We start from the raw sequence: 24,545 nt of genomic DNA, 5'->3' as shown, positions 1-24,545 counted from the left end.
GCCTTTAAAACTCCCAGCCTGGTTCATCACTCAAAACCCCAATCATGGGTAAGACTGCCGACCTGACTGCTGTCCAGAAGGCCACTATTGACACCCTCAAGCAAGAGGGTAAGACACAGAAAGAAATTTCTGAACGAATAGGCTGTTCCCAGAGTGCTGTATCAAGGCACCTCAGTGGGAAGTCTGTGGGAAGGAAAAAGTGTGGCAGAAAACGCTGCACAACGAGAAGAGGTGACCGGACCCTGAGGAAGATTGTGGAGAAGGGCCGATTCCAGACCTTGGGGGACCTGTGGAAGCAGTGGACTGAGTCTGGAGTAGAAACATCCAGAGCCACCGTGCACAGGCGTGTGCAGGAAATGGGCTACAGGTGCCGCATTCCCCAGGTCAAGCCACTTTTGAACCAGAAACAGCGGCAGAAGCGCCTGACCTGGGCTACAGAGAAGCAGCACTGGACTGTTGCTCAGTGGTCCAAAGTACTTTTTTCGGATGAAAGCAAATTCTGCATGTCATTCGGAAATCAAGGTGCCAGAGTCTGGAGGAAGACTGGGGAGAAGGAAATGCCAAAATGCCAGAAGTCCAGTGTCAAGTACCCACAGTCAGTGATGGTCTGGGGTGCCGTGTCAGCTGCTGGTGTTGGTCCACTGTGTTTTATCAAGGGCAGGGTCAATGCAGCTAGCTATCAGGAGATTTTGGAGCACTTCATGCTTCCATCTGCTGAAAAGCTTTATGGAGATGAAGATTTCATTTTTCAGCACGACCTGGCACCTGCTCACAGTGCCAAAACCACTGGTAAATGGTTTACTGACCATGGTATCACTGTGCTCAATTGACCTGCCAACTCTCCTGACCTGAACCCCATAGAGAATCTGTGGGATATTGTGAAGAGAACGTTGAGAGACTCAAGACCCAACACTCTGGATGAGCTAAAGGCCGCTATCAAAGCATCCTGGGCCTCCATAAGACCTCAGCAGTGCCACAGGCTGATTGCCTCCATGCCACGCCGCATGGAAGCAGTCATTTCTGCCAAAGGATTCCTGACCAAGTATTGAGTGCATAACTGTACATGATTATTTGAAGGTTGACGTTTTTTGTATTAAAAACACTTTTCTTTTATTGGTCGGATGAAATATGCTAATTTTGTGAGATAGGAATTTTGGGTTTTCATGAGCTGTATGCCAAAATCATCCGTATTAAGACAATAAAAGACCTGAAATATTTCAGTTAGTGTGCAATGAATCTAAAATATATGAATGTTAAATTTTCATCATGACATTATGGAAAATAATTAACTTTATAACAATATGCTAATTTTTTGAGAACGACCTGTATGCTCCTTCTTTCCTACCAACTCTGATCAGCCTCTTCGTTCCTGCTGAGGAAAAGTATTTGTTCTTTGAGAAACACATTTCGTAAGTCTGACATACCGATACCGACAGGACACACACACACTCTTATTATCTCAGCATCAACCAAAATCTGAGCAATTTTCAACGTGCCATGTTAAAAATGTCTTTAGAAGTACGACAGGGCTACTGTTGTGAGAGATTTTCAACCACTTTATTAAAACCAGGTTGTGACACAGACCAGAACAGTTACAGAGCACACAACAGAAATAAATATCATCATGTGTACAGCGGTCATTGTCAAAACAGAGTAATTGCAGCTGGCTTTTGATTTAGGTCATCCAGAAAGAGAGAGGGCATGCTATGTCAGATAGATGTGCCACTATGAGCTAAGCTCAGTGTGCTCACTGCCCTGTCTGCTTTTTTACTCTCAAAGTGCAGTTCCTGAAACACGTCCCCAGCTTTGACAAACACCGCCAGGCCGCATTTCAGTCTGACTCAATCGGCCCCTGTTCAGCTTGCTTCAGGAGGCTCTCGTGGCTGTTTTAGTCAAGGTCCATGTCAGGCTTGTTCTCTGTAGTTTCTGAGGTTGGGTTGCCTGTGTTCTCAGCTGCTCCCTTATCTGCAGTCGGCTCCTGGGTCTTCTCTTGGTCTCCGACGGGACCGTTCTGCTCTGCAGGCGTCTCCTCCTTGGGGACCTCCACCTTTGGCTTGGGCTTGGTCACAATAGGGTTACAAGTGGAGAACAGCTCCTGTAAACCAAACAAAATGTGATACAAAGACGGCGGATTCTCACACATGAAAATAATAAGGGCACACAGTTATACAAAGACTCACCTTTGTTTTTGCTTTGATGTCTTTCACTTTAACAGGGGCATCTACAGCTAGGCTGTGCTTGCTTTGCTGGTTCATGGTGCTGTTCATCCAGATCATTGCGTCGTTGTTCAGTTTGTCCACTTTGGTGACATCTGCCTCATCTAAATGGTCGTACTGCTCATCCTGCAAACAGAATAAAACAAGAATGAAGAAAAGTTACCTATTGGGATGTAATTAGTTTCCATGCTAAGGTCAAATTAACTGTAGAGCTGTGACCATTGATTATAATCAATTATACTGATTCGTAGACATCAATATATTTAGATGTCAGTTGTATGAACTTATTTTTCCCATTTGTTGAACATTTTATAAAAGTAAAGTGTGTTTTCCTTCAAACTCTCTTATGGCTACAGTTGTTGCATGGGCTCATCTGAGCCACAGCTTCCAAAACACATCAGAAAACATGCAGGGCAGAGAAGGTCCGTAAGGCCCGTAAGAGCGAGGCATGTTGAGGAGCTGGAGATTAGACATCAAAGAGCTACTGATGAGGCGACATAAACAACAAAGCTGCATTATGCAGTCAGACGGCTTGTCCTCAGCTGCGTTTTTCTCTTAATACGTGTTTATGGAAACCTTTAGACCCAAGTTTGATTGGTTAACACTGCCTGCGTGTTAATGTGCAAACTTTATGTGCGGTTGACCTAATCAAGATTGTATTCTCTTTGGAGCTCCTCGTGACTGAGGTGTGGTCTGTTTATGTGCGTTTTCTGTTCAGAATAAAAGGCAAAGTAAGAGTAAAACAAACTGATATAATGTATAAACATACTAAACTATTGAAAACAAGTTGGGTCAATAAATAAGAGAAGACGAACTAACTTAAATAAAGATCTCAAAGTGAAATAAAAAACTGAAGAAAAAAAGTCAAATAAAGAACAAACAAAAAAAAATGTACATAAAATTTTATTAAGAATCAATTAAAAGCTTTGCTAAGGAGATATGTTTTGAGTTTGTCTGTAAAAAGTTGGAATCCCGAGCTCTCCTCAGATCTCTAGGAAGGCTGGGGCCATAATTTAGAGAGGACACCAATTTTTTTTTGTCTTTACTTTTAGGTTTAATAATAAAAAAATCTGTCTCTGCAGACCTAAGGGGCCTAGAAGTCTTGAGTAATACTAATTTAATTTCCAGGTTAAACAGATTTATAGTGAAAAGCAGAGAAGAGAAATAAGACAAGTCTTTTCTGAAATGCTTCTTATATCACCTTCATTTTGTAGGCCTCCACAAATTTCATGTACTGCTGAATTTGTTTCCCCAACTCCTCAAAAGCTTTGGGTCTTTCTTCAGCCTCCATAAACCGGTCCATGATGGGCTGCCCAAGTTTCTGCAGTAAACGCATTCGTTTAAAACAATATCTCAACAAGACCATCGAGGAGGACCAACGTTAACCTGAGGGTCTTTACCTTCAGCTCTGCGAGTTTGTCAATGTAAACCTGTTTGGGTTGGTCCTCTCCATCTTCATAAAGCCAGTTTTCAGTGTCCTCCAGCTTTAATGACAAAGCGTCTCGGTCCTAAAAACGGAAGAATAATTACTAAAGGTTTAAGCGGCACATTGACTCTTCACTTTCTGAAACATATTACGTGTGTTCTGCTGTGGAAAATAAATAAGTGGTGGTGATTTACTCACAGATTCGCTGACGAACTTCTCCAGCAGGCCATGCAGTTTGTCCCTCATGTCATACACGTACTCCTCTACATTATTCTTTGCATCGTTCCTCTCTTTCTCCAACTTGTCTTGCATGATCATCTTACCCTGTCGAGACGTAAGCACCAGATGTAACAGCTGAACATGGCTGCAATCTGTGTTTAATAGCTGAGCATGTAGTTACCTCATTTTCCACAAAAAGGTTGAGCATGTCGTTCGCTAGCTGCCACTGTGGGCTGTTTTCAATGGGAAGCTCCAGCACTTTTGTTTTGACTTTGGCCTTTTTGGCTTGTGGGGGCTGGTCGGACTTTTTCTCACCTTTGTTCTCTTCTGTGCTAGTCTAAAAAGGGAAAGAAAAAGAAAGTATAATATAAAACATCACAAATGCATGCAGATATTTACAGCCTTAACAGGTGATTGTACAATTTCATAGAGCAAACACTAAAAAATCTCGTATTAATAAAACAAATTCAGCTTCTGAAATGTGTTGGCTGCAAAACAGCCCAAATCTTAAATCAGTTTAATAGAAAAACGGAGCGTCTTACCTCCATTTCTTCATTCTCATTTGGCGTCTTGTCTTCCGTTTGTTTCTGAGCGTCCCCCTGGGCCGGCTGTGCGTCCTGATCAGTCTGCATCTTAGTCTGAAGGCACAAAAACATGACATGCTTCAAGTCCCAGAAGAAGGGGGCACAGCACAGAAAAGACGAGTCCAGGTTTTCATATAAAAACCTAAAGTTCATTCGACGCCACAGCAGCAGCTAGGCAAACAACAAGTCACCTAAACTGCCTTTTAAAACTGAAATGTTCAGTTGTTTTGCTCTCTTTAGGTCAGCTGCTCAGTCTGCAAGTTAGGCATGTAAAATAAAGTTGACCGTTTCCAATTATGTCCCGTGTGAATATTGCTTAAATGCTCTGAAGCTCTTATGTGGAAAATGGTTCTTTTTTTGAGGTTTCTGAATGTTCAATGTTGCCCCATGTTAATGAAGGTGCTTACAATCTCAAATGACAACAAATAAATTGTTCAATATTCTTATGTTCAAATGTTTACAGTTAAGCCCAAAAGTATTCATATCTCTGGCAGTTTTAGGTTTAATTAATTAATTAAATTTACTATTTAACATTTTTCTTGACTGGAAAGGATATAGATGTGTATCATGATACAACAATGTGCCATACATATCAGCAAAAAGAGAAATACATTTTATGCTCTAATTACGTTTAATGTGAAGAGCAGATCTAAAATTATTAATAAACATTGCTTATTGTAATAGTCTGTGGAAAAATTTGAGGTTCCTTTTGCCAGCCCTTCTGTGTGTCCTTTCCTTTATCCTTCTGGTCCAAATAGTCCACGCTGTTGTAAAGCACTACCTGATTAATTGGGATAAACAGTTTTCATCAGTTGGTGGCAGGTCATGGCTAAAACCCAAAGAGCCCAGTGAGGGCCTGCAGCTGCGCGATGCGGGAGCTAACATCTCAGTAAAGAGCTACAAGGCCGTATCTAAAGGTTCCAGCGGCCACAGTACAAATATAAAAAAACCCAAGATGTTCCACAGCGTGGAACATCGCAGGAGGACGCGGAGAGAAGTAAAAAGTGAAACCTGTACGGGCACAGCTTGGTGGTGGAAACGATGTTTTTCAGCTAATGGGACAGGGAGCTTAATTAAAGTAAAAAATACGATGAAAAGAAGAAGACAACATCAAGTTTCTCAACACCACCACCAGGCATGGTCCTGAGCAACATTAGACATCTCAGTATGACGGTGACCCAACACATGGAGCTCAAGTGTTGAAGAAATGGTTAGCCAGCAAAATATTGGACTGGCCCGCCCAGAGTCCCAACTTGAATCTGATGGATAATCTGTAGAGGGAGCTAAAGATAAGGGTGACGGCAAAGAGGCCTTCCAACCTCAAAGAGTTGAAACTCATCACAAAAAATGAATGGTCAAAGATACCTGGGCTCAGACAAAAAAGCAAAAAAAAAACTTATAGGTAGGTATGAGAAGTGTTTGGTGGCAGTCATCAGCAAAAACATTAATAAAGCTTGTGCCCTATTTGCCACAGTCGAGAGGTTAACAAACCCTCCTTTAACAATCTTGTCTCCAACTAGAACTGATTGACAAAATTTCCCAATTTCACCAAATAAACTACAAAAACTTAGAAGAAATCGTACAGCAACTAAGCTCTTCTTTCTGCCGTCTCGATCTTTTACCCACAGCTTTCCTTAAGAAAGCTTTGCCTGTAATAACATCTGATTTAACACAAATAATAAACACGTCCCTTTTGTCAGGTGTTTTCCCCCAGGCCCTAAAAACAGCAATCATCAAACCTCTATTGAAAAAGAGCAACTTGGACAAGCTGCTACTACAGAACTACAGGCCTATATCAAACCTCCCCTTCATCAGCAGGATAATTGAAAAAGCTGCGTTTCAGCAGTTAAACAACTTCCTAACAATGACCAACCGCTTCGATGTCTTCCAGTCAGGCTTCCTGCTCACCACAGTACAGAGACTGCTCTTGTCAAGGTGTTCAAAGACATCCATATAAATGCAGACTGTGGAAGAACCACATTGCTGGTATTATTGGACCTTAGTGCAGCATTTGACACTGTTGATCACTCCATTTTATTAGAGCACCTGGAAAACTGGGTCGGCCTTTCTGGTACAGCACTCAACTGGTTAAAATCCTACTTGAAGGACAGGGACGTTTTTGTGTCAGTAGGTAACTTTACATCAGAGACCACGAAAATCACATGTGGCGTTCCCCAAGGGTCCATCTTAGGGCCCCTCCTATTCAATATCTACATGCTGCCCCTAACTCAGATTTTAATAAACAACAACGTAAGTTATCATAACTATGCAGACGACACACAGCTATACGTTACGATGTCACCAGGTGACTATGAACCCATTGAAGCGCTGGATAAATGCTTAGAAGAAATCAATGCATGTATGAGCCTAACTTTTCTTCAGCTGAATCAAAACAAAACTGAAGTAATAATCTTTAGACCAGAGGAAGAGCGTTTAAAAGTTAGCACACAGCTTCAGTTAATACAGCTAGGAACCACCAGTCAGGCTCAAAACCTGGATGTAGTGATGGACTCAGACCTGAACCTTTAGAGGCACATAAAGGTAGTAACAAGGTCGGCCTTCTATCACCTAAAGAACATCTCCAGGATTAAAGGACTAATGTCTCAGCAGGACCTTGAAAAACTAATTCATGGGTTCATCTTTAGTAGAACTGATTACTGCAACGGTGTTTTCACAGGTCTGCCTAAAAAGTTGATCAGACAGCTGCAGTTGATCCAGAAGCAGCTTTTAGTTCTTATGCTCCACTAATCTGGAATAAACTCCCAAAAAACTGTAAAAGTGCTGAAACCCTAAGTTGCTTCAAATCAAGATTAAAAACATATTTGTTTAGAGTGGCCTTTGTCTGTGCTATCTAAACATTATTAGTTAAGTTTTCAGTCCAACTTTCCTTTAATTTGTTTATAAACCATTTTATCATACATTTTTAATTTTTTATCTTTTCTTTTCATTTTAATTATACTTTTTTTATTCTCTTTAATTATTTGTGTTCGTTAATTATTTAATTACCTTTATGCCACTATAATGTACTTTTCCTATTATGTCTTTTTCTTTTTTTCATGTACAGCACTTTGAGTTTGAATGTAGATCTGCGTACTTTAAAGCACAATGTTAGAAAATTGGAGAGAAAATTGCGCTCTACACATCTAGAGGATTCCTATTTAATCTGGAAAAGTAGCCTACTGTTGTATAAAAAGACACTTCACCAAGCTAGAACAGCTTATTTCTCATCATTAATAGCAGAGAACAAGAATAATCCTAGGTTTCTCTTTAGTACAGTTGCTAAACTTACACAGAGTCATAGCTCTGTTGAGGCATCCATTCCCTTAGCTCTTAGCAGTCATGACTTTATGAGATTTTTCTTAAATAAAATTGATTCTATTAAAAATAAAATCATTGACATACTCCCGAAGACGATTACTTCATCCTCAGCAAGTGAGACAACATTGGAAATAACTGCAGAACCTGATTTGTGTTTGGACTGTTTTGATCCTGTGGAGCTTCCTGAGTTATCAGAAATATTAGCTTCATCTAAACCTTCAACTTGTATGTTAGACCCAATTCCAACCAAATTATTTCAGGACGTGTTCCCTCTGATTACCAGCCCCATTTTAGATATGATTAATTTATCCTTAGTAAATGGATATGTACCACAGGCTTTTAAGGTAGCTGTAATTAAACCTTTACTTAAGAAACCTTCGCTTGATCGAGATGACTTGAAGAATTACAGACCTATATCCAATCTTCCATTCTTATCTAAAATTCTTGAGAAAATAGTTGCTAATCAAATGTATGAGCATTTACACAGCAATGACCTGTTTGAAGAGTTTCAGTCAGGTTTCAGAGCTCATCATAGCACTGAAACAGCTCCGCTGAAAGTCACTAATGATATTCTTATGTCCTCAGATAATGGACTTGTGTCTGTACTGGTTCTGTTAGATCTCAGTGCTGCATTTGATACAGTCGACCATAATATTCTCTTAAAAAGGCTGGAATATGCTGTAGGGATCAGGGGAATCAGTGCTAGGCTGGTTTAAATCTTATCTGTCTGACAGATTCTAGTTTGTTCATGTAAATGATAAATCATCTTTAAACTCCAGGGTTAATTGTGGAGTACCACAGGGTTCAGCACTTGGGCCAATTCTCTTTACTATATACAGGTCCTTCTCAAAATATTAGCATATTGTGATAAAGTTCATTATTTTCCATAATGTCATGATGAAAATTTAACATTCATATATTTTAGATTCATTGCACACTAACTGAAATATTTCAGGTCTTTTATTGTCTTAATACGGATGATTGTGGCATACAGCTCATGAAAACCCAAAATTCCTATCTCACAACACAAAATTAGCATATCATTAAAAGGGTCTCTAAACGAGCTATGAACCTAATCATCTGAATCAACGAGTTAACTCTAAACACCTGCAAAAGATTCCTGAGGCCTTTAAAACTCCCAGCCTGGTTCATCACTCAAAACCCCAATCATGGGTAAGACTGCCGACCTGACTGCTGTCCAGAAGGCCACTATTGACACCCTCAAGCAAGAGGGTAAGACACAGAAATAAATTTCTGAACGAATAGGCTGTTCCCAGAGTCCTGTATCAAGGCACCTCAGTGGGAAGTCTGTGGGAAGGAAAAAGTGTGGCAGAAAACGCTGCACAACGAGAAGAGGTGACCGGACCCTGAGGAAGATTGTGGAGAAGGGCCGATTCCAGACCTTGGGGGACCTGCGGAAGCAGTGGACTGAGTCTGGAGTAGAAACATCCAGAGCCACTGTTCACAGGCGTGTGCAGGAAATGGGCTACAGGTGCCGCATTCCCCAGGTCAAGCCACTTTTGAACCAGAAACAGCGGCAGAAGTGCCTGACCTGGGCTACGGAGAAGCAGCACTGGACTGTTGCTCAGTGGTCCAAAGTACTTTTTTCGGATGAAAGCAAATTCTGCATGTCATTCGGAAATCAAGGTGCCAGAGTCTGGAGGAAGACTGGGGAGAAGGAAATGCCAAAATGCCAGAAGTCCAGTGTCAAGTACCCACAGTCAGTGATGGTCTGGGGTGCCGTGTCAGCTGCTGGTGTTGGTCCACTGTGTTTTATCAAGGGCAGGGTCAATGCAGCTAGCTATCAGGAGATTTTGGAGCACTTCATGCTTCCATCTGCTGAAAAGCTTTATGGAGATGAAGATTTCATTTTTCAGCACGACCTGGCACCTGCTCACAGTGCCAAAACCACTGGTAAATGGTTTACTGACCATGGTATCACTGTGCTCAATTGGCCTGCCAACTCTCCTGACCTGAACCCCATAGAGAATCTGTGGGATATTGTGAAGAGAACGTTGAGAGACTCAAGACCCAACACTCTGGATGAGCTAAAGGCCGCTATCGAAGCATCCTGGGCCTCCATAAGACCTCAGCAGTGCCACAGGCTGATTGCCTCCATGCCACGCCGCATTGAAGCAGTCGTTTCTGCCAAAGGATTCCCGACCAAGTATTGAGTGCATAACTGTACATGATGATTTGAAGGTTGATGTTTTTTGTATTAAAAACACTTTTCTTTTATTGGTCGGATGAAATATGCTAATTTTGTGAAATAGGAATTTTGGGTTTTCATGAGCTGTATGCCACAATCATCCGTATTAAGACAATAAAAGACCTGAAATATTTCAGTTAGTGTGCAATGAATCTAAAATATATGAATGTTAAATTTTCATCATTACATTATGGAAAATAATGAACTTTATCACAATATGCTAATATTTTGAGAAGGACCTGTATATGCTTCCAATAGGTCAAATTATCAGGCAGAATAGGATAAATTTTCACTGTTACGCTGATGATACTCAGCTTTACTTATCCATAAATCTTGATGAACCCAACCAGTTAGATAGACTACAAGCATGTTTTGAAGATATAAAAACTTGGATGACTTTAAATTTTTTGTTTCTAAATTCAGACAAGACAGAAGTTGTCGTCTTTGGACCGGAGTCTTTAAAAAAGAAACTGCTTACTAAATCACTTAACCTGGATGGCATTAAATTGACCTCCGGTAATAAAGTAAAAAACCTTGGTGTTATTTTTGACCAGGACATGTCATTTAAATCCTACATTAAACAGGTTTCTAGGATTTCCTTCTTTCATCTCTGGAACATTTCCAAAATTAGAAATATCCTGTCCAGGAGAGATGCTGAAAAACTAGTCCATGCATTTGTTACTTCAAGGCTGGACTATTGTAATTCTTTACTATCAGGATGTCCACAAAATGCAGTTAAAAGCCTTCAGCTGATTCAAAATGCTGCAGCAAGAGTTCTGATGAAAATTAAAAAGAAAGATCATATTTCCCCTACTTTAGCTTCCCTTCATTGGCTCCCTGTTAAACCTAGAATATAATTTAAAATTCTTCTCCTCACATATAAAGCCCTTAATGATCTAGCTCCATCATACATCAGAGATCTGATTGTTCCATATGTTCCTAACAGAGCACTTTGTTCTCAGACTGCAGGTTTACTGATGGTTCCTAGAGTCTCTAGAAGTAGAATGGGAGGCAGATCTTTTAGTTATCAGGCTCCTCTCCTGTGGAACCAGCTCCCGGTTTTGGTCGGACACCCTGTCTACTTTTAAGGCTAGGATTAAAACGTTCCTTTTTGATAAAGCTTATAGTTAGAGTGGCTTAGTTTATCAGGGAGGGAGCCTTCCTCCCTCCCTGTTGGATGGAGTAAGGGGGAGTCAGGTTTAGCCTAAACCGGCTCAGTTATGGTTGAGGTGCAAACACACCCTCCATTTCTATACCTGTATGACCCCTTCTCTTTTCCAATGGTTATAATCAGTCTGACAGAGGGAGGTATCCCAATCCTTGTGGTTTTTAGTATAACAATGACCATCAGTGGGACCCTTTGTGGGGTTCCTTGAGACGACATTGTTGTAAATAAGCGCCGCTTAACTAAATAATCTGAACTGAAACTATCTGTGTAGTTATGCTGCTATAGGCTTAGGCTACTGGAGGACATAATGACCACTTTCACCCTCTTCGCTACATTCTCACACTACTCTCCAATTTTGCATTATTTGCTGTTATTTCAGCTTTTAACTTTGTTCTCTCTCTTTTCTCTTCCTAGAAACTACACCTGGCCTGACTCTGTGTCTATGTGACACCTTTCTGGAGAGGGGCATTGTCCAAGCTTGGCCCTGTCTTTCAGTGTTTAACCCTTTCTCTCTCCTAGATATAGCAATTGACTGAGCTTTTACTTTAAGTAATTATATGTGCTCTCCTTCAGACTCTAACCTTGAAAACTGGCTCAGAGTTTATCTGTTCTTTCTTTCTAGGTGAAACGACTAAAGGAGCTACATCCATTAACATTTACTTTTCCTTCCCATAGAAAGTACTCCTGGATCAGTGCTTCTTTGTTCTCTGCTCTGTTCTCTCAAACCCCCAGTCGGTCGTGGCAGATGGCCGCTCACACTGAGCCTGGTTCTGCTGGAGGTTTCTTCCTGTTAAAAGGGAGTTTTTCCTCTCCACTGTCGCTACATGCATGCTCAGTATGAGGGATTGCTGCAAAGTCAATGCCAGTGACTGTCCACTGTCTCTACATGCTCATCCGGGAGGAGTAACTGCTACAAGTCACTGACTCGATGCAATCTGCTGGGTTTCTTTAGACAGAAAAACGTTTTATCCAATTTGAATAAATAACTAACTGACTGACTGCACTGTTCAATTGTTAGGATTAATTGGAATGTATGTACCTGACGTTTGTGAAGTGCCTTGAGACAACATGTGTTGTCAATTGGCGCTATATAAATAAAACTGAATTGAATTGTCTTGCTACTGAAATGTGCTACATAAATAAACTTGAATTGCCTTGTTATAGCCACCATTGAGTACTAAAAAGGCTATGAATAATTTTGGATATTTAATGTGAGGAGAGTAGCTCTAAGCGATCTTAACGAAAAGTAGAACTGCTTCTGAAAAATGCTGGTTGTTTAATTGCAGTACCTCTCCATCTTTGTCAGAAGCCTGCTCCGTTTCCATGGGCTCCTCTGCCTCATCGGACTTCTGCACTTCAACCAGGGAGGCGCTGGAAACGCTGAAGATACCGTGAATATTCACCCGGACCTTGACTTTCACCTTTGAGCTCTCTCCTGATGCCTGTGGGACAACCTTCTGGATCAGAAACTGGCCTGGAAGAGAAAGAAAAAAAAAACACCACTGTGTGATTAAAAATTGTGAGTACAAGACAGGAAATACAGGATTCCTACACAATTTTCATATAAATATTCCATTCTTCTTCATTTTCCAGAGTTCTCAGCCCTTCGTGTTCATTGTAAAATATAGAAAAGTTCAAAGATCAGACTTTAAATATGGAATCCGCAAAAATCCCAAACTGAAAGAAAGGAAGACATAAGGAAGGACAGATGAAAGAAAGGATGCAAGGAAGGAAGGATGCAGGGAAGGAACAAAGAAAGAAGGACATGAGAAAGGATAAGAGAAAGGGAGGAAGAAAAGAAGAAAGGAAGGAAAGAAGAGCGGACCAGCAGAAGTGAGTACATGAAAGAGGAAGAAGAATCCATCTTTTCCATACTGTTATTTTCTTTTTTCATATTTATCCAGACCAGGATAAAACTGACTAATTTCAAACTAGTCCAGGCTGTGTATGACCCTGGAAATGCTTTCAGGTTGACAAAGATATAACAGAATTCCTCACCTATAGTAGGATCAGGATAAGGCAGCTCATTAGGACTGCTGTAGTAGGCCTCCAAAGAGAAAGGCTCCTTCCGGTAGAAGGTGAGTACTTTGGAGAACGGTGCTGCATGGTTCTTAGGAAACACCTCGCAGTCGCTGAAATAATAGGTCAGAACTATGATAAATGGAAACCTAAAGCAGATGAAATCAACTTCAATTGTTACTAGTTTGTTTTTGGCTGTTATTTTACCTTAGACCTTCCTCTGCAGCCGAATGCCACTTCAGAGAGACTGGATACGGAACGACGTCTGTGATGGAAAATTCCCTGACTTTGAAGGCAGGGGAAAGTATTGCACACTGTGGGAATAAAGGTTACCTCATCAGTTTATCTGGTGACGCACTCTCCACTCAAACAGATGCAGAAACAAGTTGAGACCAGCTGCAAAAGCTTAGCGTAATGTACCTGCAGGGCACATCCTCTGGCCACTGCTTCATCAGCATTCAGGGTGGTGCTCAACTCCTTCCCGAAGAATTTGCTGATCCTCTCTTTGACAGCTGGGATTCTGGAAGCTCCACCAACTATCTCTACTGCATAGATGTCTTCCTTTTTCAGCTCTTTTCAAAGAAAACAGGAAAAAAAGGTTTCAAGCTCATTCTCCTGAAATGATTCAGCAGGTCATTCAGTGAAATTTTACTCACTGGCTTGTTCTAACAGGCTCTGCAGAGGAGGTTCGACTTGGGCCAAAATACCAACACACATCTCTTCGAACTGACCCCTTGGGCAAGACAAAAGGAACATTACATAAGCAGTGAAGGCTTGAACAACGAGCGCGACGACGAAGAAGCATTTGTTATTGGTCTACCTGTTCAGGTGTGCAGATACGTCGATGTCGTTCATGAAGCACTCGATGTTCAACGGCAGGTCAGAGGAGTTGGCGCTCATCAGTTTCTTCAGCTTTTCGCACTCCTGGTAGAGCCTCACCAGAGCCCTGGGCTTGGATTTTACATCAAGTTTGTACTTCTTCCCAAATTCTTCGCAGAAATGGTTCACCAAGACTCCGTCGAAATCCTTTCCTCCCAACAGCTGATCACAGGCTGTGGCAAGGACCTGAGATGAGATGTTTGCGAGAATAAATGAAGTGGGTAAAAGAGGCAAAGATCAGTTTTCATCTTCAGTTCTTTTTAAGCTTCAGTATAAGCTTTAATATAAACTGTGATACAAGATCATATCAGAACTGCATTTCTTCTAGTCTTCCTGCAGTCATAATAATTTATTAGAATTATTTATATCAGGAAGAGATGCCGCATCTCACTGTATGCATGAGACATCAGTTGCTGTAACACAGTTTTTATTAACATTTTAAAAACACAGAAATTGATTAAAGTTGACATTTTAAACTGTTTTCAGCATCTCATTTAGCTGGGGTTTTTTTTTGCGCCTAGCATTACCTACACACCAGCCTATAACCCCTGGAGAAAACAGATACTTTTCTTAACATTTCCATAAATAGTCCATAATAGAGGTTGAAATTTGAAAACAATAACCACAACAACCCTGCTGTATACCATTCAGCCTTCCTGTTATCTGCTGAAAGTCTGGGTCTCTCTCACCATCTCAAAGCCTGATCAGATGATTTATCTCAACATGTTTGAGAAAATACAGCTCGTTTTCAAAAAGAGTCGTGCATGTCGGTGCTTTACTCAACTTCATATTAAGTACATCACTGATACTGTAAACGGCCAACATGGACTATTACTTCAGTATTGGCTCTCAAACAGAAGAGAGGCATCCTCCGTGCGACCTGGGAGCGTATGCCACATTCACTGAGCAGTAAAAAAAACCAAAACAAAAAAAACAGGATTTTGTTTCGGTTTTCGACCTGCTAGTTAGAAGTGAGGCTGATCAGGTTGAAAACTTTCTGACTCTAGCCACCAACCAATTTTTTTGGAGCATTTCTAAAAGTGAGCTATATAAAAACTCACATGTGATGTTTTGTTTAAATCGTACCTTGAGCTTGCCCTTATTAAAAGCACACACTGATGTCTGATATCCAGAGTGGCCCAGGTCCACAAACACAACATTCCTGGCTTTCTCCTCGGGAGCAGGGAGATCCTGTTTATAAATCCCATATGCCAATGCAACTGTAGGAATAAAAAAAATTGTCGGTGAGTAAAGAGAATAAAGGCTGACATGAAAGTGAAGCTGCGACCCCAATAATAGCGGATAAAGTCTAATCCTCCCAGAGATAACTTCCTGACCTGAAGCCTTATAACAAACCTGCAGTTGTTTCATTCATAAGCCTCAGGCAGTTGAGTCCAGCGATCTGAGCTGCATCCATCACTGATCTCCTCTCAGCGTCGGTGTAGTAGCAAGGAACCTGAACACAACGAAAACATCATTTACAGCGGAACAACATTTGTATTCTTTTTTTTCCCCCCAATAACATAATAATAATACATTTTATTTAAGGCACCTTTCAGGGCACTCAAGGTAACCTTACAAAATAAAAACCAATAAACACAAAAAAACAACAAAAAAATAAGAATAAAAGGAATACGAAGACGATATAAGAAGGACCACGGCACTTGATCAGGGTAAAAATGCTTGTTTAAACAGATGAGTTTTTAGTTGGGATTTGAAAAGGGAGAAAGTGCTGTTGTTTCTGATGTCAGGAGGGAGGACGTTCCAGAGGCGAGCAGCGGATCAGCTAAAGGCCCTGAATCCCACGGTGGTCAGACGAGCAGGAACCACCAAGAAGTTGATAGAGGAGGCTGACCTTAGAGACCGGGAGGGAGTATTAATGTGGATGTCAGAAAGATATAAAAGAGCGAGGTGATTGATGGCCTTAAATGTATAGAGCAAGATTTTGAAGTCCAGGTGGAATCTGATTGGGAGCCAATAGAGCTGTTGAAATACAGGTGAACGTGACTGGTGGGTGATGCTCTGGAGATAACCAGGGCATCAGTGTTCTGGACCAGCTGGAGTTTTAGTGGATTTATGGGAGAGACCAAAGAGAAGACAGTTACAGTAGTCCAGGGGAGATGTGACCAGAGTGTGGACCAGGATTGCAGCGGTGGCTGGAGTGAGGGATGGGCAGAGGCGACTAATATTACATACAGTTCAGACCAAAAGTTTGGACACACCTTCTCATTCAAAGAGTTTTCTTTATTTTCATGACTATGAATATTGTAGCTTCACACTGAAAGCAAAACTATGAATTAACACATGTGGAATTATATACTGAACAAAAAAGTGTGAAACAACTGAAAATATGTCTTATATTCTAGGTTCTTCAAAGTAGCCACCTTTTGCTTTGATTACTGCTCCACACACTCTTGGCATTCTGTTGATGAGCTTCCAAAACACAAACCGGATGGAATAGCATGCTGCTGCAAGATGCTGTGGTAGCCATGCTGGTTCCATATGCCTTCAATTTTGAATAAATCCCCAACAGTGTCACCAGCAAAGCACCCCCACACCATCACACCTCCTCCTCCATGCTTCACGGTGGGAACCAGGCATGTAGAGTCCATCCGTTCACCTCTTCTGCGCCACACAAAGACACGGTGGTTGGAACCAAAGATCTCAAACTTGGACTCATCAGACCAAAGCACAGATTTCCACGGGTCTAATGTCCATTCCTTGCGTTCTTTAGCCCAAACAAGTCTCTTCTGCTTGTTGCTTGTCCTCAGCAGTGGTTTCCTAGCAGCTATTTTACCATGAAGGCCTGATTCACACAGTCTCCTCTTAACAGTTGTTCTAGAGATGTGTCTGCTGCTAGAACTCTGTGTGGCATTGACCTGTTCTCTAATCTGAGCTGCTGTTAACCTGTGATTTCTGAGGCTGGTGACTCGGATGAACTTATCGTCCGCAGCAGAGGTGACTCTTGGTCTTCCTTTCCTGGGGCGGTCCTCATGTGAGCCAGTTTCTTTGTAGCGCTTGATGGTTTTTGCAACTGCACTTGGGGACACTTTCAAAGTTTTCCCAATTGTTCGGACTGACTGACCTTAATTTTTTAAAGTAATGATGGCCACTCGTTTTTCTTTACTTAGCTGCTTTTTTCTTGCCATAACACAAATTCTAACAGTCTATTCAGTTGGACTATCAGCTGTGTACTGTATCCACCTCCTGCATAACACAATTGATGGTCCCAACCCCATTTATAAGGCTTGAAATCCCACTTATTAAACCTGACAGGGCACACCTGTGAAGTGAAAACCATTTCAGGTGACTACCTCTTGAAGCACATCAACAGAATACCAAGAGTGTGTGGAGCAGTAATCAAAGAAAAAGGTGGCTACTTTGAAGAACCTAGAATATAAGACATATTTTCAGTTGTTTCACACTTTTTTGTTCAGTATATAATTCCACATGAGTTAATTCATAGTTTTGATGCCTTCAGTGTGAAGCTACAATATTCAGTCATGAAAATAAAGAAAACTCTTTGAATGGGAAGGTGTGTCCAAACTTTTGGTCTGTACTGTAGGTGAAAGTAGGCGGAGGGGTGATGTTGTTGATGTGGCTTTGAAAAAATAGAATGCCGTCAAATATGACACCCAGACTGTTAACTTCAGTGAATGGAGAGACAGATGAGTTGTCAATGGTGAGGGTGAAAGTGGAAAGATTTGGGAGGATGGATTTGGTCCCAATGAGGATCATTTCTGCTTTGTCGCTGTTGAGTTTGAGAAAATTAGATGAAAACCAGGTTTACATTTCCTGTAAACAGTCACAAAGGGAAGTGGGTGGGGCGGTAGAGGATGGTTTGGTGGAAAGGTAGAGCTGGGTATCATCATCATAACAGTGGTAATTGATGCTGAATTTACGGAGCAAACGACCAAGAGCAAGGAGGTAAATTATAAATATGATTGGGGCAAGGACACAGCCCTGGGGAACACCAGAGGAGAGTGGAGATAGCTGGGATCTGGCAGATTTAACTGAATGAATTTTGAGTGGTCAGTGAGATAAGACTTAAACCAATCCAGAAGTGTGCCTGATATTCCAATAAACCGCAGTCGCTCCAGTAGGATGGTGTGAGAGATGGTGTTGAAAACTGCACCGAGGTCGAGTAGGATGAGAATGCTATCATCAGGAGGTCACTGGAGATTTTTATGAGGGCAGTTTCTGTGCTGTGGCGAGGGCGGAAAACAGATTGGAACTGTTGACATAGCCTACACTAGACTGACTTTAATCAACCAGTCAAGTTTGAATCCCCTCAAACAGCAAAATCCATGAGATCCAGACAAAATACCCAAAGTTGCAGTTTAAATACGTGACCCAGAACATTCCTCCACTACTCCGGAACCTCATTTCACAGAACCCTTCACCCTGGGTTTCAGCTGTATGCATTTCAAGTGTGTGGTACAAAGTTGAGCTGTTTATGTAAATAAAGTCCACTGACTCCACCATATGGAAATAGATAAAATACTCCTAGGAGTCCTCCAAACCTAGTTAAATCTGTTCATTTCCACTTGTACAGCAGGAATACTTGTTTGCAAACTTCATTTATATTCAGTCATACATGGAGATCCAGTGAGTTAAGGAGACAGATCACCACCCACAGCAGCAGAGTCCAGAATGCGACTAAAAAACATGAAATCACACGATTACAACTTTATGATTCTCAGGTGGTTTGTGACAGATGCAGTTTAAAAACAGAATCACACCAAACTCTGTGGAAAAGTGTGGCTAGAATGGATTTAAAGACATCTGCATCAGTAGCTCTTGTGTGTGTGTGTTAAAGAGAGAGGAAAGACGTTTCAGTCAGAAAAAATAAAAAGCCGTGATCCTTAGACGAGAAGTTATCTTCATTATGAGAGCTCTTTGTAAAGCACTGATGGTGCATTCAATAAAAACTGGTGATTCCCAACTTTGAGCAAGGGAAATCTACAGCACATTCAGATTGCAACATAATAGAGATACTTCTGAAAGCATTGTAGGCTCATTATTTTGACATATAATGAACATAAAACCTCCAATGGGAGTTCACTGCTAAGAGTCAAACAAAAAAAATAGGGCAACAGACAGTTGGACCATGTTTTGCTGAATATTGGAGCATTTACACGTTGCTAGACGCCACCAGGCCTTCCGGCGCCATCAGCCATTTTGTACCCCAGGATAATCCCAGCGGGCACCGCGACTGATAGGACGGGGCGTCACAGCTCTGACATCACAGTGGACTATGTAAGGGCACCGGAGACGCCCACCATGGCTTTTCAGTTTGGAACCGAGACGCGGTTACCGGCATCTGAAGTGCATCATTCTGGAGAAGAAAATCCCACGTGGACTTTCATTCATTCTCCCCGTTGGCCAACGAGAACAAACTCATAAAAGAGGTTCCTGGGATAAGAAGACCAGGAAACTTTACTTTACCGATCGAGGACGTGGATTTAACACGTAACCAAAAAAAACAAAAAAAAAAACACGTAGTTTTCAAGGAGACGCAATTTTCCTCCGTTTTTTTTTGTTCCAGTCGACTAGTGACGGTCCGTCATATTTTTCACCTTTCTGCCAAGGAGGCTGAAAAAGACGAGGACAGACCGATCTCCTGAGTTACCCACAGATGCGTGGAAACTCTTTCCCCTCTTCTCTCTCCTCTCCTCTGATCCAGGAGAGACACCACCAGGTAATTTCGTTCTTTATTTTTTCTATTTTATTTCTTTATTAGAAATATCTTGGGCAGGATAGAGTAAGATTTTAGGGCGATTTAGGATCGCCACTTGTAGTCTAATGTGTTCTAAATTGTATGTGCATGCCTTACGTTATTGAAATTGAAACTTGATTACTGTGGATCTCTGAGGCCGCCGAATCTCGCAAGTTGTGTTTTTACTGTGCGAACACCTGAGCGCAAGTGTGATGTAAAATCGAACTGCTATAATAACTTCATTGTGAAAACCAACCATTTTCTTTGTCTTCAACTTCATGTTTATTAGTTGCCGCGAAAAGTTTTACAACCCTTTGTGTGCTCGGACTCCCCAGCGGTGGGGGATGTTTTATGACTTACAGTAACTGAGCTACACTTTGGGAGTGGCCTCCCCAAGCTTCGTTCAACCATATTCCTTTTGTATTTTGCCATAACTGCTGGTTTGATTTCATACACACTAAATGCTGTTTTATTTTGTTTAGTTAGATATTTTACCCTTTGGTGTAGAACTTTGCATGTTTGATGAGGTGAAGATTATTGAATCGGAAGAGCGAGTTGTATCAGGGCTGTTGATTTAATAAATATTCACGTAGATAAAGAGAAGGCTTTGTGTTTATTTTGTGCAAGAGTGATTCGTCAGTCAAAATAAGGTTAAAGTTCCCCACGTTTCAGCAGAAACGGTTGATTAAACAGTGACATCTAATAATAGTTATCAGTTATTACTGAGAATTTAATAATTGTAATTATCAAGGGCTTTGGGCCACAATTACAACACCAGAGCACATCTCTGGTTTCGATTCATAAATGAGGATTTTTGGTTAAGAAATTAATTTTCTCAAATTATGATTTTTAATTATAATTCTTGATAAATATTAATTAATCAATAATGATAATCCCAACAAGACCAAATTGTTGTACAAGTGAAAACTTCCCGACAAGTCAAATCAAGTGAAAGAGCTAAGGTGGGGTAACGGGTGTGTCAGAGGTAACTTACGGAGACAACGCAGTCTGCCACAGGCTTCTTCAGTGCACTCTCAGCCGTCTCCTTTAGCTTGGTCAGCAGCATGGCAGTGACCTGCTCAATGCTGAACACCTTCTCCTCCTCCATGTACATCACCTTTGGTAACGGAAGCAGAACAGCGTGATGTTTCTCTAAACAACTCGGACCCACATTAGCATTAGTGAGAGTGAATGATTCCAGTTGAAAGTGTGGCTTAATAGAAGAGAAACTAATATGATTAGAACCACACAGAACTGATGCAGATGTCAGCATTTTCCTGACATCTGCATTATTAGCTAAACCCACAGTTTGTAGAGAGGTTCCAAAGAATAAGAGCTGCACAATATATTGACTCAAAGGCATCATCGCAATATTACTGTGTGATATCCCAATCACAGAGGAATGCTTTCTGGTAGGATACTATACTTTAGGTGCCATGTATTCAAACAGCATTTCAATGAGACATTAGGCCATCTGGATGGAGTCTAACAGCCCTCAATGTCCACATCTGATATATATTTATAGTGGTGAGATAAAAGAGTGGTCAGGACACTTTTCAATGACAAAGAAAGAAATGAGTCAGAAAAATGTGGGATGTTTGCAATTTTCAGCACTAGTACCACATTTTCCTGATATGGTGAAGCCCAGCAAAGCATCATTTAATTGTGCAAACACATCAGTCAGAAGAACAGTACAAAATAAAAACAGAATAGGTCTGCTTTATATTAGAAAACCACAGGACAGCAATATTACTTCCAAAATCTGCCCTGACTAAATCAGTTGCAATAAATACCAATTTTCTTCACTTCTTTCTCTCTTTTATGCGTAACGGTGTCATCCGAGGCACTAAAATCTGTGTCAGAGTGAACATCCCCTGCAGTGAGACTCAATCCAACATGCTAAACATCTTATTGGCATGCAGTACATGTGACAACAATCTTCTTTATAGTGTATCTAGAAGTAGAAAAAGACGGACCTTTTCTTCCAAAGAAAACATCCAGGCTTAAACTTCCCAAAGTCATGTGGGAGAATGTGTTTCAGTCTGATTAAAACAAACCTGATCCTTTGGCCAAATGTGGCACAAAAATGGCACATCACCAAAAAAAAACAAAAACCCCTCTGTGGAACATGGTGGTGGCAGGATTATGTTTTTTTCTGTTCTTCAGGTGAAACTAGACTTTTCAGCAAGGTGGATAGATTTACAACTGTTCCAAATAATCAGCTTTTTATCCAAAACCTTCAGCTAGAAAGCTGGAGATGCAGAACGATTTCATTTTTTTAGTATCACAGTGAATCCAACCACGCATCCAATAGCTTTAACTAAAGGAAAACAGTGTTTTGAAATAGACTAGCCAGAATTTAGAACACGTGGGGTCACCAGAGGAGGGCTGAAAAGCTTTTAAATGATATATCATGGTTAGATTTTTACATTTCAACAAGAGTCCAGTCACTTTTTAAACCCACTCACTGCAGCTGAAGGTCATTAAAAAAAGTCATCTGCTCACAATTATTTACTTCATGAAAGTTAATTAGATATGGGAATGGCAAAAAGATGTCATAATCTTTCAGTGAAATATTTCTCTCTGTATTCACAATTTTACAAAAGGTTTTTGACTGCTTGGTCAACAAAATCTGCTGATACTGCAGATGAATGAATATGAAATAAAAGACGTGGCCACCACAAGGTTTTCTCTTACCTTGATGCCTGTCGTTCCTGTCGGCATCTGTGCAATGTCATAGACCAGACTGCTTTTGAGGGACTGGACATACGGGTCTGAAAAGGCTCTGCCGTGAAACTTCTTGAACCCTTGGACTGTATTCTTGCAGTTTGTGACAACCTATTAAGATAAATAGAAGAGGTAACCCTCTGTTAGCCCTGGGAACAATTCGAGTTAGCAATTTATGGCTTTACTGTTTTGACGTGTCTGTGCTGAAGAGGAAGTCTACTGTACCCATGTTCAGTATTGTTCTCAGTCCGCTAGAGACGAAAAACAACCCTTCTATTTTGTCACTTCAATAATCATGTGCCGAGTGGCTCTAGAGCTTCTTAGTAAAACATACCTGACTTTTTGCAGCTGCACCAATAGATCGATTCCGGGGTCCAAATGAAACACACGCTCTACATTAAAAAAAAGAAAATAAAGGAATGAAATTTTCTCTTAAATTTTCATTTTATGTTAAAAAAAAATAACATGGGTCATTTATAACAAACGTTCTTAAAGGTTGTGGTGAGTAACTTGTTAAAAGTTTCTAATATTTCCGTTCCACTGATTTAAAGACCTGTTAGAGCGATGCAAGAGAAACTGCTAGGCCAGAGCTTTTGTTTTTGGTTGTAAGGAGATAAGAGTAACACAGCACTGCCCCTCCCCAGCTTGTTGCTGCGCTCTTCTAGTCAGCCAGCTGTAATTAGCATGGTAATATTTTCCCTGGCTCACAGGATAGACAAATTCATTAATGACTGAAAATTATTCCAGTCATTAAAAAACACTGGGTCAAATTGGGATGCTTATAGATTCGCGTAATTACTAATGATACAATGGCATTTTTCCTCCAAATTTTCAAATTGTCAACTTTGCCTAGTAAAAACATAGGTTTTGTGTAGTTTCATCAAACAAGTAATTTAAAATAAACTACGACATACATTAGCAGTTTTGCTAAAACAATAGAACTGAATTTATCAGAAGCCTAAAACAATTCAGACGGTACAAAAACAAAGGAGAAGAATAACAAAACAAGCTGAAGAAATTTGGGCAAAAAAGCCAGGTTTCTAGACGTCTACCAACCTTGAAATTGTACTCCGAAATTTTTTAACTCTTTAAGTTTATGATTTACTGATCTGCAGCCAAGTTCTACAACAGTTGTGCGCTTGTAGTTTTCCCTGTGGAAACTGAAAGGGTCTGCGTGATAAAAGGGAGAAACAACGGAATGCTCGCGGGTTTTGACAGAAGGAAGCAACCGGCCTCCTCTCATCATGTGCTATTTATGCCTGCCTGCATCACCTGATTGGGCCCGTCAATTACCTACCCATCTATTATCTACAACATGCGTATTATATTTAGAGTTTAATTCACATTTTAACAACATACACAGACGAGGAAATATTCCTTTATACGACAATACATTCGACTTAGCTAGCGTTAGCTTTAGCACTGACATGCCTCAACATTTCCTGTTGTGAAATCTGTTAGCATGCTAACTAGCAATGTAGCCAGATTAGCTTCATACATTGTTATGATGAACTGTAAAAGAAACCCCCCAGCCCCTTCATTTATGTTCAGCACTTATACACATTTAAGCAGTATGACCAAAAATCCTAATTGAATATGTGAGTACTCGTACTTACGGTGTACATCGGTCGCTGTATTCATTAGCGACAGTTTCAATCCCTCCGGCTCTGGCTACTGCTACATAGCAGTTCATAAACCCGACGTCAAAACCTACAACGGACATGTTTTCGCTAACTAGCTAAACCGCTATAGAGTTATAAGGAGGATTCAAAAAATAAAGTAAGATGCTAATATCAAAAGTAGCAGCTCTGGTGGCTTAAAGTCAACAGACGTTGATCCACCCTTGCTCTTGTTCCATGAAACTAAGCAACAGCAGCATGCGGTGCGGTACGCCGGCGGATCTGCGTGAGAGCGTTCAGGAATTTTCTGACAGATCGTCGACCAATGACGTCCCACTGCAGAGACGCACCGGAGTCCGCCAGGGTGCGCCACCATCAGGCCGGAAATGGTACTACAAGTTGGAAGGTACATGATTTATTTTGGAGTTATCAAGAAGTGCTC

At 40.9% G+C, this 24,545-nt stretch overlaps 1 protein-coding gene across 1 annotated transcript; it reads right to left on the bottom strand.

Annotated features, from left to right (window-relative positions):
- Positions 1-1,535: 1,535 nt before the first annotated feature.
- hspa4b (heat shock protein 4b) lies at positions 1,536-24,407 on the bottom strand. The gene is made up of 19 exons (XM_047354531.1): positions 24,101-24,407; positions 22,819-22,876; positions 22,455-22,595; positions 20,752-20,874; positions 15,395-15,494; positions 15,125-15,258; positions 13,980-14,224; positions 13,816-13,892; positions 13,580-13,731; positions 13,367-13,473; positions 13,139-13,272; positions 12,430-12,614; positions 4,404-4,499; positions 4,043-4,198; positions 3,841-3,966; positions 3,617-3,724; positions 3,418-3,537; positions 2,181-2,342; positions 1,536-2,095 (listed from the first exon to the last, which is right to left on the bottom strand). The coding sequence occupies exons 1-19, from the start codon at positions 24,205-24,207 to the stop codon at positions 1,889-1,891; spliced, it is 2,538 nt and encodes an 845-aa protein (XP_047210487.1). The 5' UTR covers positions 24,208-24,407; the 3' UTR covers positions 1,536-1,888.
- Positions 24,408-24,545: the final 138 nt, after the last annotated feature.

The sequence above is a fragment of the Girardinichthys multiradiatus genome, chromosome 23 (assembly GCF_021462225.1).
Source record: "Girardinichthys multiradiatus isolate DD_20200921_A chromosome 23, DD_fGirMul_XY1, whole genome shotgun sequence".
Classification (NCBI taxonomy): domain Eukaryota; kingdom Metazoa; phylum Chordata; class Actinopteri; order Cyprinodontiformes; family Goodeidae; genus Girardinichthys; species Girardinichthys multiradiatus.
The sequence above is the reverse complement of the archived record's forward strand: the minus strand, read 5'-3'. Positions and strand labels throughout refer to the sequence as shown.

Coding starts and splice junctions, on each gene's coding strand:
- hspa4b (XM_047354531.1), bottom strand. CDS start 24,207: ATGTCCGTTGTAGGTTTTGACGTCGGGTTTATGAACTGCTATGTAGCA. Junction 20,875..22,454: donor CAGGAACGACAGGCATCAAG/GTAAGAGAAAAC, acceptor CCGTTACCAAAG/GTGATGTACATGGAGGAGGA. Junction 14,225..15,124: donor TTAATAAGGGCAAGCTCAAG/GTACGATTTAAA, acceptor ATCTCATCTCAG/GTCCTTGCCACAGCCTGTGA.